Source organism: Neofelis nebulosa, chromosome 10 (genome assembly GCF_028018385.1).
Source record: "Neofelis nebulosa isolate mNeoNeb1 chromosome 10, mNeoNeb1.pri, whole genome shotgun sequence".
NCBI classification, from domain to species: Eukaryota; Metazoa; Chordata; class Mammalia; order Carnivora; family Felidae; genus Neofelis; species Neofelis nebulosa.
In genome coordinates this window covers 53,837,068-53,859,258 of record NC_080791.1, presented here as the reverse complement: position 1 = coordinate 53,859,258, position 22,191 = coordinate 53,837,068, and the positions used below count along the sequence as shown (strand labels likewise).

General features: G+C 37.2%; 1 protein-coding gene across 7 annotated transcripts in view; it reads right to left on the bottom strand.

Annotated features, from left to right (window-relative positions):
• NARS2 (asparaginyl-tRNA synthetase 2, mitochondrial) overlaps positions 1-22,191 on the bottom strand; it is a 133,380-nt gene that overhangs the window by 22,892 nt on the left and 88,297 nt on the right. For 6 of the 7 annotated variants that reach the window (XM_058687648.1, XM_058687647.1, XM_058687650.1 and 3 more), the window contains 4 exons: positions 19,309-19,407; positions 19,163-19,200; positions 9,843-9,909; positions 8,380-8,517 (listed from right to left, as the gene is read on the bottom strand). In XM_058687648.1, the coding sequence (XP_058543631.1) occupies positions 8,380-8,517; positions 9,843-9,909; positions 19,163-19,200; positions 19,309-19,407 (342 nt within the window). Of the gene's footprint in view, positions 1-1,563; positions 1,667-8,379; positions 8,518-9,842; positions 9,910-19,162; positions 19,201-19,308; positions 19,408-22,191 lie in introns of all 7 variants that reach the window. The other variant, XR_009249657.1, reaches the window with a different exon arrangement.

Below are 22,191 nucleotides of genomic sequence, written 5' to 3'. Positions count from 1 at the left end.
AGCTTCTGAATCTTTTGAACCATCTTCAAAATCTTATGCCATAGTACAATATCTACATTTCCCCCCCTGGATTTCTTTAAACCTGTCTTCCTAATAAAGAAGGCATCCAACTGGTTAAGCCCAGTTATTTCCACATTAGCTATTATAAAATTAATGTGGTAGTTGCTGTATTAGTCAGGACAGGTTAGATTATGCTAATAACCTAGTAATAAACAATCCCAGAAGTGTACAACAGGGCTTCTCAATCTCAGCATTAGTGATATTTTTGGCCAGATAATTTTGTTGTGAGGGTCTGTCCTGTGCGTTGTGGTATATTTACAGCATACCTGCCCTCTCTCCACCAGATGCCAGTTGCACTGCCCTAGTTCTGACAACCAGAAATGTTGCCAGACATTGCTAAATGTCTCCTGCATGGGAGTAGGGGGTTGGGGGTAGGGAGACGAAACAGAATAACACCTGACTGAGAACCAATGCTTTACAACAGTGAATTGGCTTTTTAAAACTTATGCTACATGTCCATCCTGGCTTGAAGCTGATTTAAAAAAAAAAAAAAAAAAAAAGTCCTCTTTATGAGGTATTGCTGACTGGGCAGATGGAAAAAAAGCACAGACAACTATGTATGAAAGCATTTGTCGAGGAGTAATGCATGTAGATCACGTTTGCTCACTATTCTTTGGTCAATACAAGTCACATAACTCATGCTGATGGAGCAGGGAAGTACAATCTCAGGAGAAGTGGCAACTACTTATGTACATTAGAAAAGTTTACCTTGTTTCCTCCCCTCTCCCTCACCTTCCACTTCCACTCTCCCAACCAAATCCTCATTGTTAGCTATAATTAAGGTCAGAATAGCAGTTCTCCTATTTTCTTCCACTCTACTCTGGGAGAGGAACGTATCAAGCAAAAGGAAAGAACTTACCAGAATAGGAAAGAACTTAACAAAATAGCCTATTTTAATTGAATAAAAATTTTAGAAGACCTCTGGATCAAGTCCCATATCACTCCTAATTTTGTGACATGAAGGGAATACATACATCATCTATGTCCATTCTTTGGATGGTCTGAAAATTCACACCTCCAGGTGGATGAATTTCACGTTATGTTTTCTTGACAAAGAGTAAAGCTGCTTCTCCTCTTAAGACAGATGTACCTTTTGAGTAAGGCATTCCTTCACAATGCCTTGTGGATGTTCCAAGACCAGAGGGTACCATTTCTTTTTTATCAAGGACAGATTCATCTCTTTGTAAAGAAAGGTCCACAAAGGCCTTGTTTTCTCTTCTTCCTCCATATAACCTTCTTCCCTTCTCTTCTTCTATATGCTTAGTTTCCTTTTGACCCTGTCAGATTATTATACTTCCTGCTTTCCTTTTATCATGATATCCTCCCATCTCTCTAAGAGATTCTACACACTTTCTGAGAAGATATAATAGAGCAAAGTATTCCTCAACTATAAACAAAGACATTTACATTTGGTATACACACAGCTGCACTTTCTTCTGATATGATATAAAAAATACTGCATTCCCTAAAGATTACTAACACAACCCCTTCAAATTTCCATACCTTTTAGTTAGGGTTGAGGTTCCCGGAAGGATTCTTCTATCTTGTGTCTCCCCCTGGTAACTACTGAGCTAATTACTATAGAAACTAGGGTCTTTCCAGGGATCTAGTGGAGGTAAAGGGAACATACAGATATAATATAAATCATGACATAAAGGTGCACAAATTGTAAAACATGGAGGGAATCACACAAATTCCTTAAGAACTAATGAGAAAAACTTGGCTGTGTGTTTGCCAAGTGAAGAGTGGTAGGGGGTTAGAGTGCAAACAGGCTGGAAACAAGCAAGTTGCCTAGAACATTAGCTGGTGATTACAATTTGCCCTTATGGGCTGGCATGTCTGTGGTTTATGGGAGACTGAGGCTCGCTTACAGAGCTAGGGCCAAGCAATCCTGCCCTTCATTAGGGAAAGTGAAAATTAGGCTACACAGGAGAAAGTCCTCTTAATTCACAAATTTGACCAAATGTGAGCACTTCTGTTCCTATGCACCTTCGGCAGACTTGAAAGAAGTGGAAAGATTTTAGTTCTGCTGAACTTTCACTCTCCTACATGGTAAGTAACAATGAAGGCTACAAATAATTGTACTACATTCTTCGCTAACTTCCTTAGTCCAAAACAAAACTTATTCCACTTTGGACACATCTTCTAGGCCAGAATGCTGCTGGACACATCCTCCTCCACTGTACGAGTTTTTATTTGGTTTAAGTCCCACAGCTGCAGCGGCACACTGTCTAGAAATAGTTTGTGCTGGTGTTCAAGCTCCACAAGCCCTGGTCTCTATTTATGATACTCCCTTTGACTCTTACTCTTTGATTTCAATCAATATACTGAAAATAAAATGCAGACCTTGAATTAAAAAACAAACAGGCTAGACAGGAATAAGGCCTTTAATACATTACCTTTTCTATGCTAATTTCGGGGGGGGGGGAGTTTAATATCCCTTCCTCTGCTACCTTTCTTCCTACCTCAGTATTTTTAACTATTAATGAAAAACACAAATTGAACACCTCCCTATTCAGTTTCTCATAGGCTGCTACCAACAATGGAGGAACATTACGTATTATTATCAAGAGAAGAAGAATGTTCCACAAACCACAGGAAACCTGTTTGTGGTTTCAGCCTCTATGAACTTTTGTTCTCACTGCTGACAGACAGTATTGTGCCCTAAAAACAAAGAGGCACAGGTAGGAAAGAGAGCCTTCCAGATGAGATGGTGTAAAGATTCAAATGGGCTGCAGGTAGCAATGGCCAAAAATGGACTTTGCCTAGTAAATGGCTAGCTGGTCTGGGAGCATTTTAGACGGAATAAAATGCATACTTTCAACTTTGACATAAATGCCGTGGATAGTCATTAGTCCTAGATATGAGAAAAATTAGCCATTCCCTTCATTGCTATTTTTGTTGGTTTGATGGAGGTTGGTTAATTAGCAACAGCCAGGGGAATTCATTAGATATCCTTTGGTTGACTATTATTCCTTCCAAGTCAACTTCACAGTATGTACTTTACTGAATGCCCACTAATGCTTAAGTTTTTATGATTTGCTAAGTAATACTGATACAATTTAAAAAATTAGAACATTACCTGGTGATCTTGGCATCTCACCAGGGACTGCTGGGCAGTTACCTTCTCCTGATCACAATGGCTGGAATGAAAAGATCCTCTTCTCTGCAAAGCCATTTCCCTAACTGAATACTTGGCACTGGTCTTTGGAGGACTTACTTAGGGACCCAGACCCAGGGAAATATAGCACTTTGCCTGTTTGATTCATTTTATTTAGGCCCATGATCTGTGTCCTTCAAATTAGCAAATATATTTACTAATTTACAAGTTATTCTTATATATCCAAGTGGGGAAAAACTTATGCTACTTGAAAACAGATAATCTTAAAGCTGTTTAGTACAGTGGAGTCATCTAATCCAATTCTCTGATTTTACAGAGGGAGAAAGTGAGGCTCAGAGACTGGACAGACTTGACTGAGGTCATATAGCTAACTAGTAAGATAGCTGGATTTCAAGCCCGGCACTATTAACTCCTTAGTCCAGTGTACTTTTCATTATAATAATAGTGCCTATCTTAATTTTTCATTTTTTGGAGGGGGTGGGGAAGGGGTGAAAAGAAAGAAAAAGGAACAACAGCCGGAAAAATACACAATTGTACTATTTATGACCTCTGGTCAAATGTTACAGATGCAGGTTAAATGTTTCTCTACCCTTCTCTTTTGATTCCCCAGGGACGGCACCTATGAAACATGTCTGTCTGAATTTTTTACATTGCATTGTACCCATTGCAGAAACTCTTGCAACCCTGCCCACAACCTGTTATTATAGCCCAACTAAAAGAAACACAGAACTTAGTTATTTGGCCCAAAGCCTGTTCATTCACCAGTGAAAAAAATAAAGTCGGGATGAAAGCAGGTACCCTACACAAGTGGGTTGAAATCTAGGATGTTAATAAATCAATGTTATAATCTATGTCTAATATATATATATAGTTTAACTACATTATGCTTTAATAATTTAGCTCTGAGAAGCTATATATTACAGTACTGTCTAAATTATATGAGGACACTAAAATACCATTATAATACTTACAGTTTTCACACTGTGAGACCACATTATTAGAGAGACTTGTCATAAGGGAAGAAATGTTTGCGACTGCAGTCTATCAGAGAATGGCTTTTTAAAGAAACTTGTGTGAGAGCATGTTTGATGTTGCAAAACACATTATTTTAACATTACTGTGCTTTATCATAATAAAGATTGTATCAAAATTTAGAAGGAAAGGGAGCTTTGCACTTACTGACTACCTGCCACCCCAAACACTGTGCTAGATATTTTTCTTAGATTATCTAATTTAATCTTCACAAGGCTGGAATAAGATTATCATCTTATTTTTTATGGATGGGGAAACTAAGATTCAAAGAAATTAGGTGGTTTATTTAAGATCACATGGCCTATAACACACAGACCTGGGACTTGAACCTAAGAGTGATTCTAAAGCCAATGGACTTTCTTTTATACAATATGTCACCGTCACTCTAGAGGTTTAGAGAAAAGCTGTTCTTTGGCTTCCCAGAAGTTTCCTCAGCAAATGAAGTCACTCACTCACTACTTCTCCACTGTGTGTCTACAACTGTGTTGGGGTCAATTCATCCATCTGTCCAATACCCAATCTATCACCAAATAGGTATCAAGTGCCTGTGACGCTCCAGGCATTATGCTAGGTCCTATGGATACAACGAAGAGTGAAAAGGAGGTCCACGAGTCCTGTGGCATAGAGAAGAGTCGTTAATTAAACAGTCATAAAAACAAATGTAAAATTACAACTGTGTTAAGGATTATGATGAATTAAGAGTTAGTAGCTCTGGGGCGCCTGGGTGGCTCAGTCGGTTGAGTGTCCGACTTTGGCTCAGGTCATAATCTCATGGTTTGTGAGTTTGAGCCCCGCATCCAGCTCTGTGCAGACAGCTCGGAGCCTGGAGCCTGCTTCAGATTCTGTGTCTCCTTCTCTCTCTGCCCCTCCCTTGCTTGTGTGCTCGCTCTCTCTCTCTCTCAAAAATAAATGTAAAAAAAAATTAAAAAGAAAAAAGAAGAGTTAGTAGCTCTGGGTCTGAAATTTAATCTAGTACCATTGTAGTGTCTAACAGTGGTCTCTGACTCAGTCTGGAGGGTCATGGAAGATTTCTCTGGGGAAATGATGACTGAATAGAGATTTGGAGAAATAGCAAAATTACTTAGGTAAAGAAAATTGTTCTAGATTGAGGGAACACTGTGCAAAGATACCATGATGAGAGAAAGCAGTACATGTCTGAAGACATGGAAGGGTGATGTGAATGTAGCAGAAATAGCAAAGGGGAGCAGCATAGTACATCAGGCAAGAGAGACAGGAGCAGCCAGATGATACTGGGGCCTAGGGGCCAAAGAAAGGATTCTGACTTTGGTACAAAAAGCAATGGGAGGCCACTGAATGGTTTTAAGAGGGGAGATAACATGACCAGATTCACATTTTCTAAAAGCCTACACTGAAGTGGGGAGAAATGACTCAGAGGAGGAAAAAGCGGACACAGGAGGACCAGTCAGGAAGCTTCTGAAATAAACCAGGCAAGAGATGATGGTACCTTAATCTAAAAAGGTAAAAGTGGAAATGAGGAGAAGCGGATGGATTTGAGATTTATTTAAAAGTATAAAAATGACAACTTCATAACAGCTTGAATATGGGAAGTGAGGAAGATTTCAAAGACGAGGCTGGTACATGGCTTGCTTAGATGGCAGGGAACATTGAAAGAAAGTCAAATTTGGTGGGAGGAGGGGAGAAGGGTAGAAATCATGGGTAAGTTTTAGATTTGCTGAGATGCCTCTGAGATATATAAATGGCAGTAAGAGCTCAGAGCAGAAGTATGGATTAGAGACAGGACTGTCTGAGCTGTCTGAAAATAAATATTAAGCTGTGAGTACAGATGAAATCACCCGAGGAGAAAAAAGATCTATGATGGAGCCCTGAGGAATTCCATCACCCACTGGATCGATGGAAGAGGACAAACCTATAGAAGAGACTGCAAAAGAATAAACCACTGAGAACAGAGGAAAACTGGGAGAATGCAATGTCACAGGAGCCAAGGGAGGAGAAAAATTTCAAAATAAGAAAGCCATTAGTGCTGAGTAATGCCGAGAGGTAAAGTAAAAATTAAGACTTTTAAAGTCTGTGGATTTAATAACATGACAGTTATTACTGACCCTAGAAAGAGCTGCTTCAGTGGTACGACAGGTGTGGAAGTCACAGTAGAGGGAATGAAGAATGAGTAGTAGAAGCCACGGTGGCTATAAGAAACTTATTCCCATCCTGAGAAGAGTTTCATTTGAGAAAGGAAAACCAATACAGAGAGTACAAAAAATAGACACAATGTTACCAGTTTTACTAATTCTTTACATGCTACAGAAATTCAGAAGAGGAAGGCTCAAGGTGACTGGGTAACCCAGGAAAGTCTATAAAGTGGCAAAGTTATTAATTAAAAAACTTTGAATTGATTTTTAAATCATTGAAGTATAGTTGACATACAATGTATAAGTTTCAGGTGGACAATAGTGACTCAACAATGAAATGCATTACTCAATGCCCACCACAACAAGTGTAGTCACCAGCTGTCACCATGCCACATTATTATTATAATAGAGAGAAGGAGTATTTAAGAAGTGCACAACTGAATGTCTGAGAAGTGCTGAATGTCAGGAAGTGACATGCAAACACTACATGGCGTGTGTATGGGGGTGGGGGGAGCGGCGAGGTGGAAGCAGGATGGGATAGAGTGATAAAAAAGCCAACACATATGGATGCAGTTCTGTTTTGTGACGTAGGCTCAATACTGAATTTTTTAGGACTGGGTAATCTATGTCCTAGTCTCTCCTATTTTTTGCTGCTGACCTGTGGGCCAATTCCTCTCGCATAATCAATTATACCAGAAGGTTGGTAGGGAGAAGAGAAAACAAGAATCATAAATCAACTGTGCGCTCACTGGTTTTGGATAACGTTGTGTGAAAAGGTGGGATGCGTAAAATCAATGTAATTTTATATTTACGGCTTTGAGGTAGTATGACAGAGTAGGAAAGAACACAGACTTCAGAGCCAGAGGGAGTCAGATCTGATCACCAACTCTGTCATTCGCTGCCTATGCAGGCATGGGAAGTGCAATTGATGTCCCCGAACCCCAGCTTCTCATCTGTAAAATGGGAGAAATAAGTTTCTTGGCAAGTTAGAGATGAGATGTAGTGTCGCCTGATAGGAATCTATTAATCGATGGCTAATGCTATTTTACTAATACTATAATATATAGAGAAAGCAGGTAATACATTCAAATAGAGAACCTTGTATTCCTAAGATGAAGGCATTTTATTTACTGGTGGGCCCTGATCTAATTTTTCTATTGGTATTTATCTAGAGACAAGTGAAAAGCCCCAGATAGCGAAGTTTAGGTCTTAGACCTTTTGTGAGGTAAACATAATTTATTTGTCTCACAGACTTTTACCATTAATGATATTCAGTATTTAACTATTCAATAAGTATTTAAAGATTAAAATATATTCTTATTTTATATTACGGTTTTGTTAGAGTGGGATTTTGTTAGAGTGGGATAAAGACACACAAAAAAAAAAAAAAAAAGGAAAAAGTAAACCAGAAGAATAAAAAAGCAATAAAAAGCAATGAAAGTTAAGGGTGAAAAAAGGACAGAGCACAGGAGAGGCAAAAGCAGAGAAAGAGACAGAGAAAAGACAGAGAAGAGACAGTCAGAAGAGGAGTGACAGGAGAATCTGCCCGGCCCCCTCGGATCCCTCCAGATTCAGCCTCACCATTTCTGTATGACAGCCAAACCAAAGCACTCTGAGCCTCCTGCTCTGCCAAGGAAGCTCTTCCTCCGCCTCATCATACCACTGCTTTCCTTTCTTACCCGCATCCCTCCGCCCCTCAGTCTCCTTATCGGTATTTTACGTGACAGTAGACCTGCCACTGTTCAACACTGCTCTGGGCCACTTCCTCTCAATTACTTAAAAAAACAAAAGAAAACAAAAAAACACATTTACATTTGCATCTGCTAAACTAAGAAGGACATAACGCGACAGAGAGGAGGAAATGTGTTTATAGAACACTGAGATCTTCTGTAGGAATGCTTTTTTTTAGAGGTGCTTTGAGAAATGTTATTACTTTAAGACATGTCAAGTAATGGATATAATTTTGTAAAATATGCCAAGAGATAAATGAAATTAAATCAAGGGAAAAGCCCAGACTCTGAGATGACCAACCCTGATTTACTTAGTGATCTTTCTTACTGTGTGCTGAGGGCCATCTTCATTATCCCTCATGTAGAAAGGCTTGAGTGCTAATGGATAATTAATGACGAAGACTGGTATGTTGCCACAGTGCTTCACCAGGTACTTTTCATGTTCAGTATGTAGATCAACACCCCACTGTAGTGAGAAAAAAGAAGTTATCAAAGGAGAAGACAAAGCTGAAATACACAATGCAGTACCCGAAAATAACCTGTATCAGTTCCAAGGGCTTCCTCTGTGTATCAGTGATGTGTGGAGCTGTCTGCTGAGGTTACACAGATAAGTGAAACAGAGAGGTGTGTTATGAGAACATCCGAAGGCCTGGAGAGATGAAAACTGAAACCAGTAGATAAACACTATGCTTTCTGTCCCCCATCTTGGGGAGCAGCATTTAGCAGATGAATTGCATCTGCAAGAAAATAAAGTACACTTCCCACAGTGTGTAAAAACGGACTTCAAAATCATGGCTTTTATTAATATCGCCTACAGCTTCTTCTATGGTTACTGTTCCTAAGTCACAGGAAATTAAATGATGAAAGATAATATTCCTAATATTCAGTCTATCTCTGGCTAGATGGCTTCTCTCAGTGAATTTTTTTTTAATAAAAGAGTCAATTCATATATCAGATGTTCTGATGAATATTTAATAACACTGTTTATCTATTCATTCAACAAATACTAATGTGCCTATTAAATCCAGGGTACCATGCTAGCTAGATACTGAACATAGTGGTGAGAAAAAGAGAATCCCCGACTTCATGAAGCTTCCAGGGTGGGAGACAAATATTAAATAAAAAATTATACAAATTAACTGATTATAAATATAACAAGCATAACTATTATAACTCATAAGAGGATCTGACTGGACTGGGGATAGGAACAGTACATGGAATAGTTTGAAGATAGAGTCATTATAGAAATTCTTAACATTATATTACTCCTACTGTCTGCCAATACCTTAATTATAGAGAAGAAGCTCTGACATAGGAACAAGGAGACTCGCCTCTAACATTATGTGCATGCCCACTGATAAGTCATGTGACCTCTCTGAATATGTTACCATTCTCTTAAAGGATTTTCACCTTCCTAAACTTGGGAAACTTCTTTATAACCCTTTAGTCACGACTATTACAAAGGATAGGATTCTTCTTCAAAATTATTATTTATTCTAACTCTTTCCACAAGGTTAAGCAAACATCAAAAAAAAAGCCAATCTAAAGATGAGCAAATACTAAACACTGCTAATAAGAGAAATAAGATTATTTTAAAGGATTCTTCTCTTTTTTTTTTTTTTAAAGTAAGCTCTACTCCCAACATGGGGTTTGAACTCACGACCCTGAGATTAAGGGTTGAATGCTCTACCGACCGAGCCACACGTCCAGCATTGTTAATGACAGACGATAAAGACAAGAGCAGGGGAAGATACATATAAGTATTAATATAAATGTAAATAAAAATACTACCTCTGGGGTGAAGGTGAAGTTCTGAGATGCCTGCTTTAAGATCTCTACTGCTTCAGTATAAGAAATGCTGGAAAGGAACAGGATAAAAGCAGAGAAAAGTCAATGCAATGGTACGTTGTTGATTAGTCCATCTGAAAACCACAAAAGGCCTATTCCCATATAATCTTTGAGGTCACAAATGAGTACCAAGTGGTTACTGAGTAATCAAGAATGATTAAAAATAAATCATCACTGAGTAATCAGAAATTAAGGCTGATCTAATCGTACAAGAGTCTGATCAGTACGAAGAGAAACAGCCATTCAATAATCCTATTCCTGATCTACTTGTAGTGTACACAGAGGAACTAGTCACTTAAGCAAGTAAAGATTTTCTCTGAATTCATGCTATGCCAATGCCCTAATAAAAGGTATGAAATATTGAGGTTGAAAGAGCAAAAGTCTTTCCATAAAGTCATCATTCATTCATATAATATACATTTATTGAGCACTTACTATGTGCTAGGCATTATTCTAGGCACTGGAGAAATAGTAAATAAAAACAAAGCCTTTATGGAGCAGATATTCGTGTGTGTGTGTGTGTGTGTGTGTGTGTGTGTGGTGTGATGTGTATGTGTGTGGTGTGATGTGTGGTGTGTGATGGGGATGGTGGGTGGGAAGAAAGATAAACATAAAGAATATCATGTCAGGGTGCTATTGGAGCTGTGAAGAAAAATAAAGCAAGGTGAGAAGACAAAGGATGTTTGGGGATGCTATTTTATTTTATTAAACAATTTTTTTTTTAATGTTATCTATTTTTGAGAGAGAGACACACACACACAGAGTGTGAGCAGGGAAGGGGCAGAGAGAGGGAGACACAGAATTGGAAGCAGGCTCCAGGCTCTGGGCTGTCAGCACAGGGCCCGACGCAGGGCTTGAACTCACGAACTGTGAGGTCATGACCTGACCCAAAGTTGGACGCTTAACTGACTGAGCCACCCAGGCACCTCTTGGGGGTGCTATTTTAAATAAGATGGCCAAGAGAAGTCTCACTGAGCTGGGGACCTGCATGACATAAGGAAATGAACCATACAAATATCTGAGGGGAAGTATTCCAGGCAAAAGGAACAGTAAGTACAAAGGCCTGAAGTGAAGGAACAGTTTGGCTCATTCAAGGAACAAAAAGGTCAGTGTGCCTGTAGCATAGTGAACAAGCGGAGGAATGTCAGGAAATTAGATAGGAGAGACAGTCAGAGGTCAGATCTTAGGGAGTCTTTCAGGCCATAGTCAGGGCTTTGTAATACATGCTCAGGGTTGTAAGACTGATTAGGAAAAATACCATTAGTTATCTCAGTAAGAAACTCTCATGTCTAAAGCAAGTCAAGCCAAGCATTTGTTTTAATTTAACTTAATAGGTAATATATGAACATAGTAAAAAAAAAAAATCACTATGTTTAAAAAAGCGTACATCTCCTGTCTCATAGCTACCTGGCTCCACCCCTGACGTACAAACACTGTTATTGGTTTCTTGTGTACCCTTCCACAGAGTTTTATACACCTATTAGCAAATATTAATATACAATCTTGTTTAACAGATGACAGCCACAGTATATGTGCCATATACACTTGTTTTCCTCAATCATATGCCATGCAGATCTTTCCATATCAGTATATAAAGAGTTTCTTCATTTTTTTGAATTATTACATAATATTCCATTTTGTGGCTGTATCCTAATTAGTTTAACTACTAACCTACTGATGGACATTTCAGCTGTTTCTATCTTTTACTATTAGAAATCATGACTACATACATCAATTACAAATGATTCTACATTAATTCCATATTAATTTTGAATATGGAAAAAATAGAATTGTTGGATCAATGTGTACATTTACAGTTTTTATGTATTTTGATACTGCCAAAGATTCTGCTTCCCTTTTATAGTGTTCTACCAATTTATGCCTATTAGTAGTAAACAAAAATGTCAGTTTCCCTATGCCATTTGCAACAGTACTTTGGATGATTAAAAACAAAAATCTACAATAAAACATCAAAAAAACCTCCACCCAAACCCCAAACCAAACCAAACAAAACCCCAAGATCTACAAATTTTCTGAAGGACTTTGAGTTCAAAAAGTAACTTACTTAACACAAACTTATTCCCTGAGGGAAAAATGAAGTTCATACCTCTAATAACTAATTGGAAAGAGTTATGTATATAGCACAAATGAAGCTTCCAAAGCTGTTTTGAGTGATTTTTCCAAGATGAAAAATTTACTCAAATTAAAATCTAGTATTACATAAGAAGTTATTTCTAAGGTAACAATGGTGATGGTGTTGATGGTAGTAATAATTTGTAAATGAGTATTTTACAGAAGGGGAATAGAAGGTTAGAGGGGACAGTAAGTTGCCAAAAATCACTCACACAAATAAGTAGTAAACCTGATGTGCTGACTCCAGAGCCTACGCTTTTAACTACTAAGACAATGCCTAGAACACTTGGGAGTTTAATTATGCTCAATCAAAACAAACACAATGGGCTCTGAGTTCTCCCTCTGACTCTACCACTTATTGGGTACTATGTAAATCACTTTACCTTAAGGAAAACATTTTATAAATTTCTGTAATGTTTTATACAACCAGTAAAAAAAAAAATTAAATATTCCTACTTGTAAAATAAGGGTATTGGACTACATTCTCTACAATCCTTTCCTGCTTAGACATTCTATTGTTCTATTCCATCAATTGCTTGAGATGATCTACTCCTTATACTGACAAATATAAGAGCTAAGTGGGAAGCACCAGGATTTTGTGCCAGTGATATGTTACTGCTACATTATTTTAAGAAAATGACTCTCTGTGTAAGTATCTCTTGTTATTCTGGATCTTCTGCCCCACTCCCCCTACACCCTAAGTTGAAGCACAGCTTTTGAGTTCAAATTACAGTTCTGACACTGGATATCCTTAGTGGCCTTTATCAACTCTCTCTCTAGTAAATTTTTTTTTGTATGTACAGAGAATAATAGTTCTTCTTCCCAGAAGCTATTTCTAAAGTACTTTGAGGAAGGAGGAACAGACACTGATACTGCATGATGCAGTATCAAACTACCTTCATATTTAAATTTTTTATTGTTGAATGAAGAAAATTATTCTGAAGCTGTTGGAGTAAAACTGCTAAGAGAAAATTATTCGCATTCTTTGACTCAAATTCACAGATAAACGAAGAGCAAAAGAAGGTAAGTACTCTATTTTTAAAAAAACCTTAATGCTATAAAGAAGAATAAAATAAATGAATTCTATTTCTGCTTGGCAAAGGCTAAATTCAATTACTACCCAAGACCTTTAAATAATATATCTTCATAAAAAACAATCCTAACAAGTAGCCAAGAATACAATGAAATCTGTTTATGCATAAGAACACAAGTCACATGTTATCTTCTGTGTGTGAGTGTGTGTGCATGTGTATGTATACTTTGGGGAGTGTCTCAATTATAATTCATCATGCTTAGGTCTACTCTCATGTCCTCTTATGGCTGTTAAAATCTTTGGTTTCAAAAGCTAGCAACACCCCCTCCATCTAGCATATACTCCACACCTTGAGAAAACTTTACGTCATGTCATTTATGTATACCCCTCTGGTGTTCAGTTCCCTCTTCATTTCTAGCTCCTGGAACTTCCTCTTAATTTCCAGTGAATTCAATAGTGTATTTAAAAATTTTTTTATAATTTTTAACAAGCATTTTTAGATGTTTTGTAGCAGGAGTTTTATTTAAGTTATCTAGCCTGGCACACTGTTTAAGCAGTATGGTCATTAGATCCTTTAAGCAGTATGATAGACAAGTTATTACTTTTTTTCAAGTTTATTTATTTTGAGAAAGAGAGTGTAAGTGGGGGAGGAGCAGAGAGAGAAGGAGAAAGAGAATCTCAAGCAGGCCCCGCACGGTTAGCACGGAGCCTGAGGTGGGGCTTGAACCCGAGAACTGTGAGGTCATGACCTGAGCTGAAAACCAAGAGTTGGATGCTCAAGTGACTGAGCCACCCAGGTGCACTGACAAGTTATTACTTTATAGAAGAGGAAACTGAGGTTCAAAATGATTAAAGGTTTACTATTAACCAAGTTCATAGTTGTAATTAAATAATCATTCATTCAAATAGTTAACTATTCATCTTTTGCTCTAGATTTTAAATTCCATAAAAGGAACAATCCTTGCCTGTATTCACTACTGAATTGTTAATGACTAGCATAGTGCCTAACTCATAGCAGGTAGCCAATAAATATGTGTTGAAAAATACTAACCCACTGACTAATGGCTGATAACACGTATAGCCAGAATTAGAATCCAGGTCCTCTAAGCCATAGCTCATTGCATTCACTGCCCAGAGTAAACAGTGATACATGTTAACAGGAAACCTCAGGGAGAGGACATAGCCTAAAGAAGAATACTCTCGATCCCATGGTCGCTCAAATTTCATTTACTCATTCATTTCATTATTCAATAAATATTTACTGAGTTCCTGTTAGAGGTACTAAGCACGGGGGGTGTTGTAACAGTAAACAAAATCAACAAGCTCCCTACCATATGGAGGTGAAAACACTAAACAAATCATCACAGGTATACATTTAAACCACAACCATGATTTGTGCCATGGAATGGATGATGATGCCAGCAATGATTGATGGGACATAGCCCACGAGGTCATTTCCCAACCTCAGTATTTTACAGACCTGGACTCCAAAGCACAAGTTAAGTGATATGTGACAGTCATAAGGACAGCAAGGAGCTACAGCTACTCTAGCATTAATTCCAGTGCCCTTTTGAATAACATGAAGCATAGTGGTTGAAACCATGAGCTTTGAAATCAGACGAGTGAGTTTGAATCCCCATTTCATGTTTTATTTGCCTAATCTGAGTTGATTCTTCATCTACAGAATGGCAGTAACAACTACTCACAGAGTTGTTGTGAAGATACAATGAACTACTGGTGTATGTAAAGTGTATCACTACCTGGCACATAGCAAATAGTCAATAAAAGTTGGATATTTTTTCCCATCTTAGATCTTATTCACTAGATAAGGTGTTCTCTCTGGTTTTCTCTCCCCAGCACAGATCCTTCGGATGCCCAAATTAATTCTTTCCTACCTGCTTCCTTACTACTTTTATCAATATGCAATGTTCAGAAGTCTTCTGTAAGCTCCAGATCTGTACACTGAAACTGCCTACCCAACATCTACCTGAAAAGAATCTCAGCCTTAACATGACACCTGATGATGATGATCCTGATACCTCCTCCCAACTTCCCCCAAGGGCGATACCACTTTCCAAATCTCAGTTAACGGCAACTCCATTTTTATAGCTGTATAAGACAAAAGGTTTGAAGTCACTCTTGACTTATCTTCTCTCTCCCGAATATTCTCAGCACATCCTGTTTGCTCTATCTTTAAAATATATCCAGAATAGAAAAACTATCTCCACTGCTACCATCCTGGCCGGTGATGGTTATTTTATGTGCCAACTTGGCTGGGCAATGGTATTCAGATATTTGCTCAAACATTATTCAGGATGTTTCTGTGAAGGTGTTTTTGGGTGAGATTAACATTTAAATCAGTGGACTCTGAGTAAAGCAGAGTACTCTCCACAGTGTAGGCCACAACCAATTAGTTGAAGGCTTTAATAGGACAAAGACTGGTCTCTCCCAAGAAAGAGGGAATTCTGCCAGCAGAATGCCTTTGGACTCCCAGCTGTAACTCCTCCCTGAGACTCTAGCCTGCTGAACTACTCCATCAAATTTTGAACTCCTCAAGGATCCACACTGTAGGAGATGATTCCTTAAAAATAAATATTTACATATACACATCATGTCGGTTTTGTTTCTCTGTATAAATCTAATACATGTTCTAAATCACCATGTACTCTCATCCAGATGACTCTAATAATCTTCTGGTTGGTTTTCTGCTCTCACTCTTGTGCTGGCTCTCACCCTGAAGTCTGTTCTCACCCAGTAGGCAGAGTGATCCTATTAAATCCAATTCAGATCTTATCAGTCCTGCACAGAACCTTTCAATGGTTTCCTTATCTTACTCAAGCAAAAACCCAAACTCTTCACAGTGGCCTAAAAAGCTATACATGATTTTCCACCTCCCACCACCTTTCCTTGTCTTCTATTATCCTTTTCCCTATCCACTCCTCACTATTACTTGAACAAACCAGGTATGGCCCAACCTCAGGGCCTTTGTACTTGCTATTTCCTCTGCCTAGAATATTCTTTTTCCACATACCCATATAGCTAGCTCTCTTAGTTTCTTTAACTCTTTACTCAAAAATCATCTCAGTGAGATCTTTTCTGTCACACTAAGTAAAACTTCTACCTCTTCACTCTTTTTGTCTTATCGTCTCTCTCTTCTCTGGGTTTCTTCTCCCTCAGTATTATTCATTCTCACAGACTGTATGTTTTACTTATTTATCTTGTTTCTTGTTTCTTATTTCCTCCCCAGAAATGTAAGCTCAATGAAGGAAGGGAATTTTATCTGCTTTGTTTGCTGCTTTAAAACAGTTGTTTTAGATTTTAGAACAAGCCTGGCACATTGTGAGTATTCAATATACACTGTTTTTTCCTTTTTTCAAGTTTTCATTTAAATTCCAGTTAGTTAACATACTCCATATACACTTAAGTGAAAGAAAAAAAAAACCTCAAAAGCTTTCAGTTGTACTCCACTGCCTTTCGATTCTCTATCATAGGGCTCCTATTTCCTCTTTTTCTGATCTTACATCTGTTGTTTTGCTATTTATTCAGGCTCAACGACTCATCACTTTTAACTTGTAGCCTGAAGGTCTACACTGATACCTGAAATTCTCAGCTCAGTCAAGTATGCCAAGTTTTTCTTATTACCATTCTCCAGGACAGGCTGAATTCTTTATTCTCTTAGAACAAAAACTTCCTAAACCTAATGATAGCAAGTGAAGAATGATACCAAATTACATTCAGAAACAATTTTCTAGTCTTCTGAGTACCAAACTTAACTCCTATACACACTAAATACACCGAATACTAAGACTTATATCAATGATTTGTATTATTTATGAAGAGATTGCTTATTGTTCTTTTTCCATATCAAGTATGTGTTTGTTTTATAATAAACTGTAAAATGGAACAACCTATCTGATTAGTACGGTTAGTGGAATTAACAGTCTGATATCAAGTACTACTTCTATAGGATAGTGGAAATGAAGAAAAAATGTATGTGTTATACTTAAAACACAGATCTTTAGATTTTAAAAAGTCACCAAAAAACCAGATTTAGAATATATTATCAGATTAGAGCAATTGAAGGTAAATTAAAAAAAAGACTGAAACAGTAAAAGTGATAGGCAGACATTACATGTATGTATTTTATAAGTTGGTTTTTTAGATGACACAAATGGAAAGATATTCCATGCTCATGGATTGGAAAAAACAAATACTGTTAAAATGTCCATACTATCCAAAGTAATCTACAATTTAATGCAATCCCTATCAAAATACCAATAGTATTTTTTACATAACTAGAACAAACAATTCTAAAACTTGTATAGAACCACAAAAGACCCCAAATAGCCAAAGCAATCTTGAAAAAGATGAACAAAACCGGAGATATCACAATCCTAGATTTCAAGAGGTACTACAAAGCTGCAGTAATCAAAATGTATAGTACTGGCACAAAAAGAGACACACAGATCAATGGAACAGATAAAGAGTCCAGAAATAAACATACAATTGCATGGTCAAATAATCTTTGGCAAGGAGGCAAGAATATCCAGTGGGCAAAAGGCAGTCTCTTCAACAAATGGTGGTGGGAAAAGTGGACACCTACATGCAAAAGAATAAAACTGGACCACATTCTTACACCATACACAAAAATAAACTCAAAATAGATTAAGAACCTAAATGTGAGACCTGAAACTATAAACTCCTAGAGGAGAGCACAGGCAGTAATTTCTCTGACCTCAACCACAGCAACACTTTTTTAGATATGTCTCCTGGGGCAAGGGAAACAAAGGCCAAAATAAACTACGGGCACTACACTAAAATAAAAAGCTTTAGCACAGCAAAGGAAACAATAGACAAAATTAAAGGATAACCTATTGAACAGAAGAAGACATCTGCAAATGACATAGCCAATAAAGGGTTAGTATTAATAATATATAAAAAACTGATATAACTCAACACCCAAAAAACAAATAGTCCAATTAAAAAATGGGCAGAAGACACAGACATTTCTCCAAAGAAGATATAGACAGATGGCCAACAGATACATGAAAAGATGCTCAACATCACTTATCATCAGAGAAATGTAAATTAAAGCCACAATGAGGTATCACCTCACACCAGTCAGAAAGGCTAAAATCAACAAAACATGAAACAAGTGTTGGCAAAGATGTGGAGAAAAAGGAACCCTCGTGCACTATTGGTGGGAATGCAACTGGTGCAGCCACTGTGGAAAACAGTACGGAGGTTGCTCAAAAAATTAAAAATAGAACTACCATATGATCCAGCAATTCCACTACTGGGTATTTACCCAAAAAAATTAAAAAACACTCATTTGAAAAAAATGTACGTGTGCTTATGTTTATTGCACCACTATTTACAACAGCCACATTATGGAAGCATGTCCACTGATAGATGAATGGATAAAGAAGATGTGGTATCAATATGTACACGATGGAATATTACCCAGCCATAAAAAAGGAACAAAATCTTGCCATTCACAACAACATGGATGAATCTGGAGAGTATAATGCTAAGAGAATTAAGTCAGTCAGAGAAAGACAAATGCCATATGATTTCACTTATATGTAGGACTTAAGAAACAAAACAAACAAAGAAAAAAACAGATGAACCAAAAAACCTCCCAGACTCTTAACTATAGAGAACAAACGGATGGCTACCAGAGGGGAGGTGGGGAGGTGATGGGGATTAAAAATACGCTTATCATGATAAGCAATGAATAATGTATATAATTGTTGAATCACATTGTATCACCTGAACCTGATATAATACCCTATGTTAATTATACGGGAATTAAAATAAAAACTTTTTAATTGAGCCAAATTTTGATTACTAAAGTCAGTATTAGTTTGAATTGCATTAATACAATTAATAATTACTCTGTTCATTTATCTTGCTATGATTCATTTATTTATTCATGAAACATTATCACCTAGGAACCAGACATAAGAGCTATAAAAACATTTAAAACCTGGGCCTTCCTTGTGATAAGGAGATATATATATATAAAAATTTAATGGAGTGCAATATATACTGTGATAAAGTGTAAACAAAGTTCAGAGAAAGTATAATTACTTACATTAAAAAGTTGTTTTTTAGCATATGTTCTAATCTGTCCTTGGTAAGAAAAGAGAAAAAAAATTATTAAATGCAATTATATTTATTATATGTAATTAATATACTTAAAGAGTAGATGCATTGGACTTTATCCACAAAACTAATTACCTTTTGACCAGGAGCTATGAATTTGTGACAGAGTTCAACATCTTCAGTACAGTTTGAAAGAACCATCATTGTTGCAGTCTTGAAGAGCCCCTCCATAACCTAAGAGAAATGACATAGAATTCCCTGACAAGTAGGCTACTTTATATGAAAACCTGTTTAGAGTGCGGACTGATCTCCAGGTTTTAGCGGCTATCAATCCATTAGGCTTCTTAATCCCTGAATGTACTATACCAAGTTAGTTCAGTTTTCCAGATTGCTTTGGGGAGGCAGTGCAACTTCTTCCCAGAGTGGGTAAAAAAAAAAAAAAAAAAAAAAGAAAGAAAACTGTATGACTCTTCTGTTCATAGTTTCAATACTTATTGAAGCGGGATGTTAAATGAACAGCCAAAACTGACATCTCTCTAAACTGCAATATACTCACTCAATCAGGACAATGATGGTACCTCGCTCACAGGATTGTTATGATAATTAAATGAGATAATCCATGTGTAAGACTTAGCTTTAGTACCTGGTTCAGAGAAGCATACAACAAACATCAGTTGTTGTGAACAGTAAGACACTTTGAGAAGTGCTTCATTCAGTCACTGGTAAATGAAAGTTGACTTTAAAATTAGAGGAGCAATGAGATACACCTATATAGATTTTATATATAGAGAGATAAATCTACGTAGATTTTTGCTTTGCTAAAGCATACAGTAAAAAGAACACAAATCATGATACAACACAAATCAGTATGTAAGAATTCATTCTACTAGGAGTATCCACAGACATCTCACAGAAGAAACTCTTGTTAGAAGAAAAAAAGTGGAATGGAAGATATTTCTAATCAAAACTAAAATTTTTGGTCTGAAGTCAGGGAGCTATTAGGCCCTCTAAATGTTGTATTCAGAAAGATACAGACATTCATTAAGTACAGGCTGCCTCAAAGTCAGGTATCTTCCCTTCCTCTCTTGCATTTCTGGTATACCCTATCATGGCACCCACAGGGTGGGGCACAAGCATCTACTGAATTAACTTAATATGACCAGATACAGGAACATACTTAATTACCAACGGACAACCAGATACATTTATTTTTTATATAGTGTGTGTGTGTATGTGTGTATATATATACACATATATATATATACATATATATATACACGTATATATATATATATACATATATATATATATATATTTTTTTTTTGGTAGAAGAGTAAGGAAAAACCTGATGAAAGAAGAACAAAAGGAAGCTAAAGATCTTTTCCTTTGAGTCTATATTACCTTCAATCTAACAGTGAGATAAAGAAATCACTAAGTAACTGAATTATTTATGAAGGGTCATATACCTCAATCACTAACAAAAGCTGGCACATATGGGGAACACACGAAAACAGGCTGATTGGATACCCAGCCTGTACTAGTGAGGGGTACAATACACCTATCTGTAAGATGAAGACTTTGACCACTGGGGTTGTTAAACTGGTGTGTTTCACATGAGCAGTAAATTTCCATTTGAAGAAGAAAATCATTGCCTTCTCTAACCTTGACTTTCAGACTATGCTCTATAAATATATTTGAAGAAAACAGAAACTTAGCTGAAGGGTTAGCATAACCTTCAGATGTTTTAAAAAATATATTACTCAATGGGTCAAAAATAGTAATATTTATTTGTTTATACCTCTTGAGGGGAAAATCCTTTGTTACTCTGATTTCATATTTTCATCAAGATAATAATTTCCACAGAATGTAATTTATAAAAGGGATAAAATTAAGAGAAGCAGAAGATTAATTTTCAGGGACGCACATCTTTCTTCTGTCTTTAAGGAAAAGCTTGCACTTCAATTAATTAAAAATCATTCAACAGTGTGTGCTGAGTACCACTCAGTGGAATACCAAATAAGAATTATTTAGTTATAGAATATACAATTATAGAGCAAAGATTATCATGTTTAATAAATTCTAATCTAATTTTTGTCTTTGGAACTTTTCTCTGATATCTATGTTTGGGCAGGAGAGACAGAGAGAGTCAAGGCAAAAACAGGGAGTAAAGGGTGTGGTTCCACTGCTTACAATACTCTCACTGTCTAAATCAAACAGTAATACAGAATAGGGTGGTATGCTCAGACTGAAAGCTGCTTAAGGAATTTTAAGCCTCCTCGTGAGTCTCAGATCCTGAATCCCCACAACTTAGAAAAGAGCTACTTGACAGCATTACTATTGCCATTTTTGGCCAGATAATTGTTTGTTGAGGGGGAGGGACCTGTACATTTTAGCATGCTGAACAGCGTCCCTAGCCTTTACCCGCCAGATGCCGGTAGCAACCACTCACCCGTCTCTTCCATCCACTTCCTAGGAGAGACAACCAAAAACGTCCCCTGGGGAACACTGATCCGAGAACAATCAGTGGGAGATGTTAAAGGGGTAAGTGGAAACTGTGGCGTATGGTCAAAACACCCCTTCAGGACCAAGAGTTTTTTCTCCACTTGGAATATTAACTGCTGATGTCTCATGGTTGGACTCCTCTTCAGAAACTGGCCAGGCCAGGAGTGCTATCTTACGCAAGAGTATGTCTCTTCCAAGACTAATCCATGTCAGGTAACTGTTGGACAGGGAAAGAACAAAGGCCCACCACCCCCTTGTCTTCCTATGGGACAACTATGAACATTCCAGCTCCAAAGTTCCTCAAAGAATTAGCTAAGGCCTCTGTAAATGCATTGTAGTTCAACTTTTCCCTCTGCCCAATACAGCTTTCTTCCTTTCCTTATGGGTATTGCTCTCCAGAGCATTCCCCAATAATCCCAACCCCCAAATCTGCTCTATAGTTTGTTTACTAGGAAATCCAACCAGGACTGGATAATAAAATAGTAAGTCCGTTCTATTTGATGATATACGTGGTAT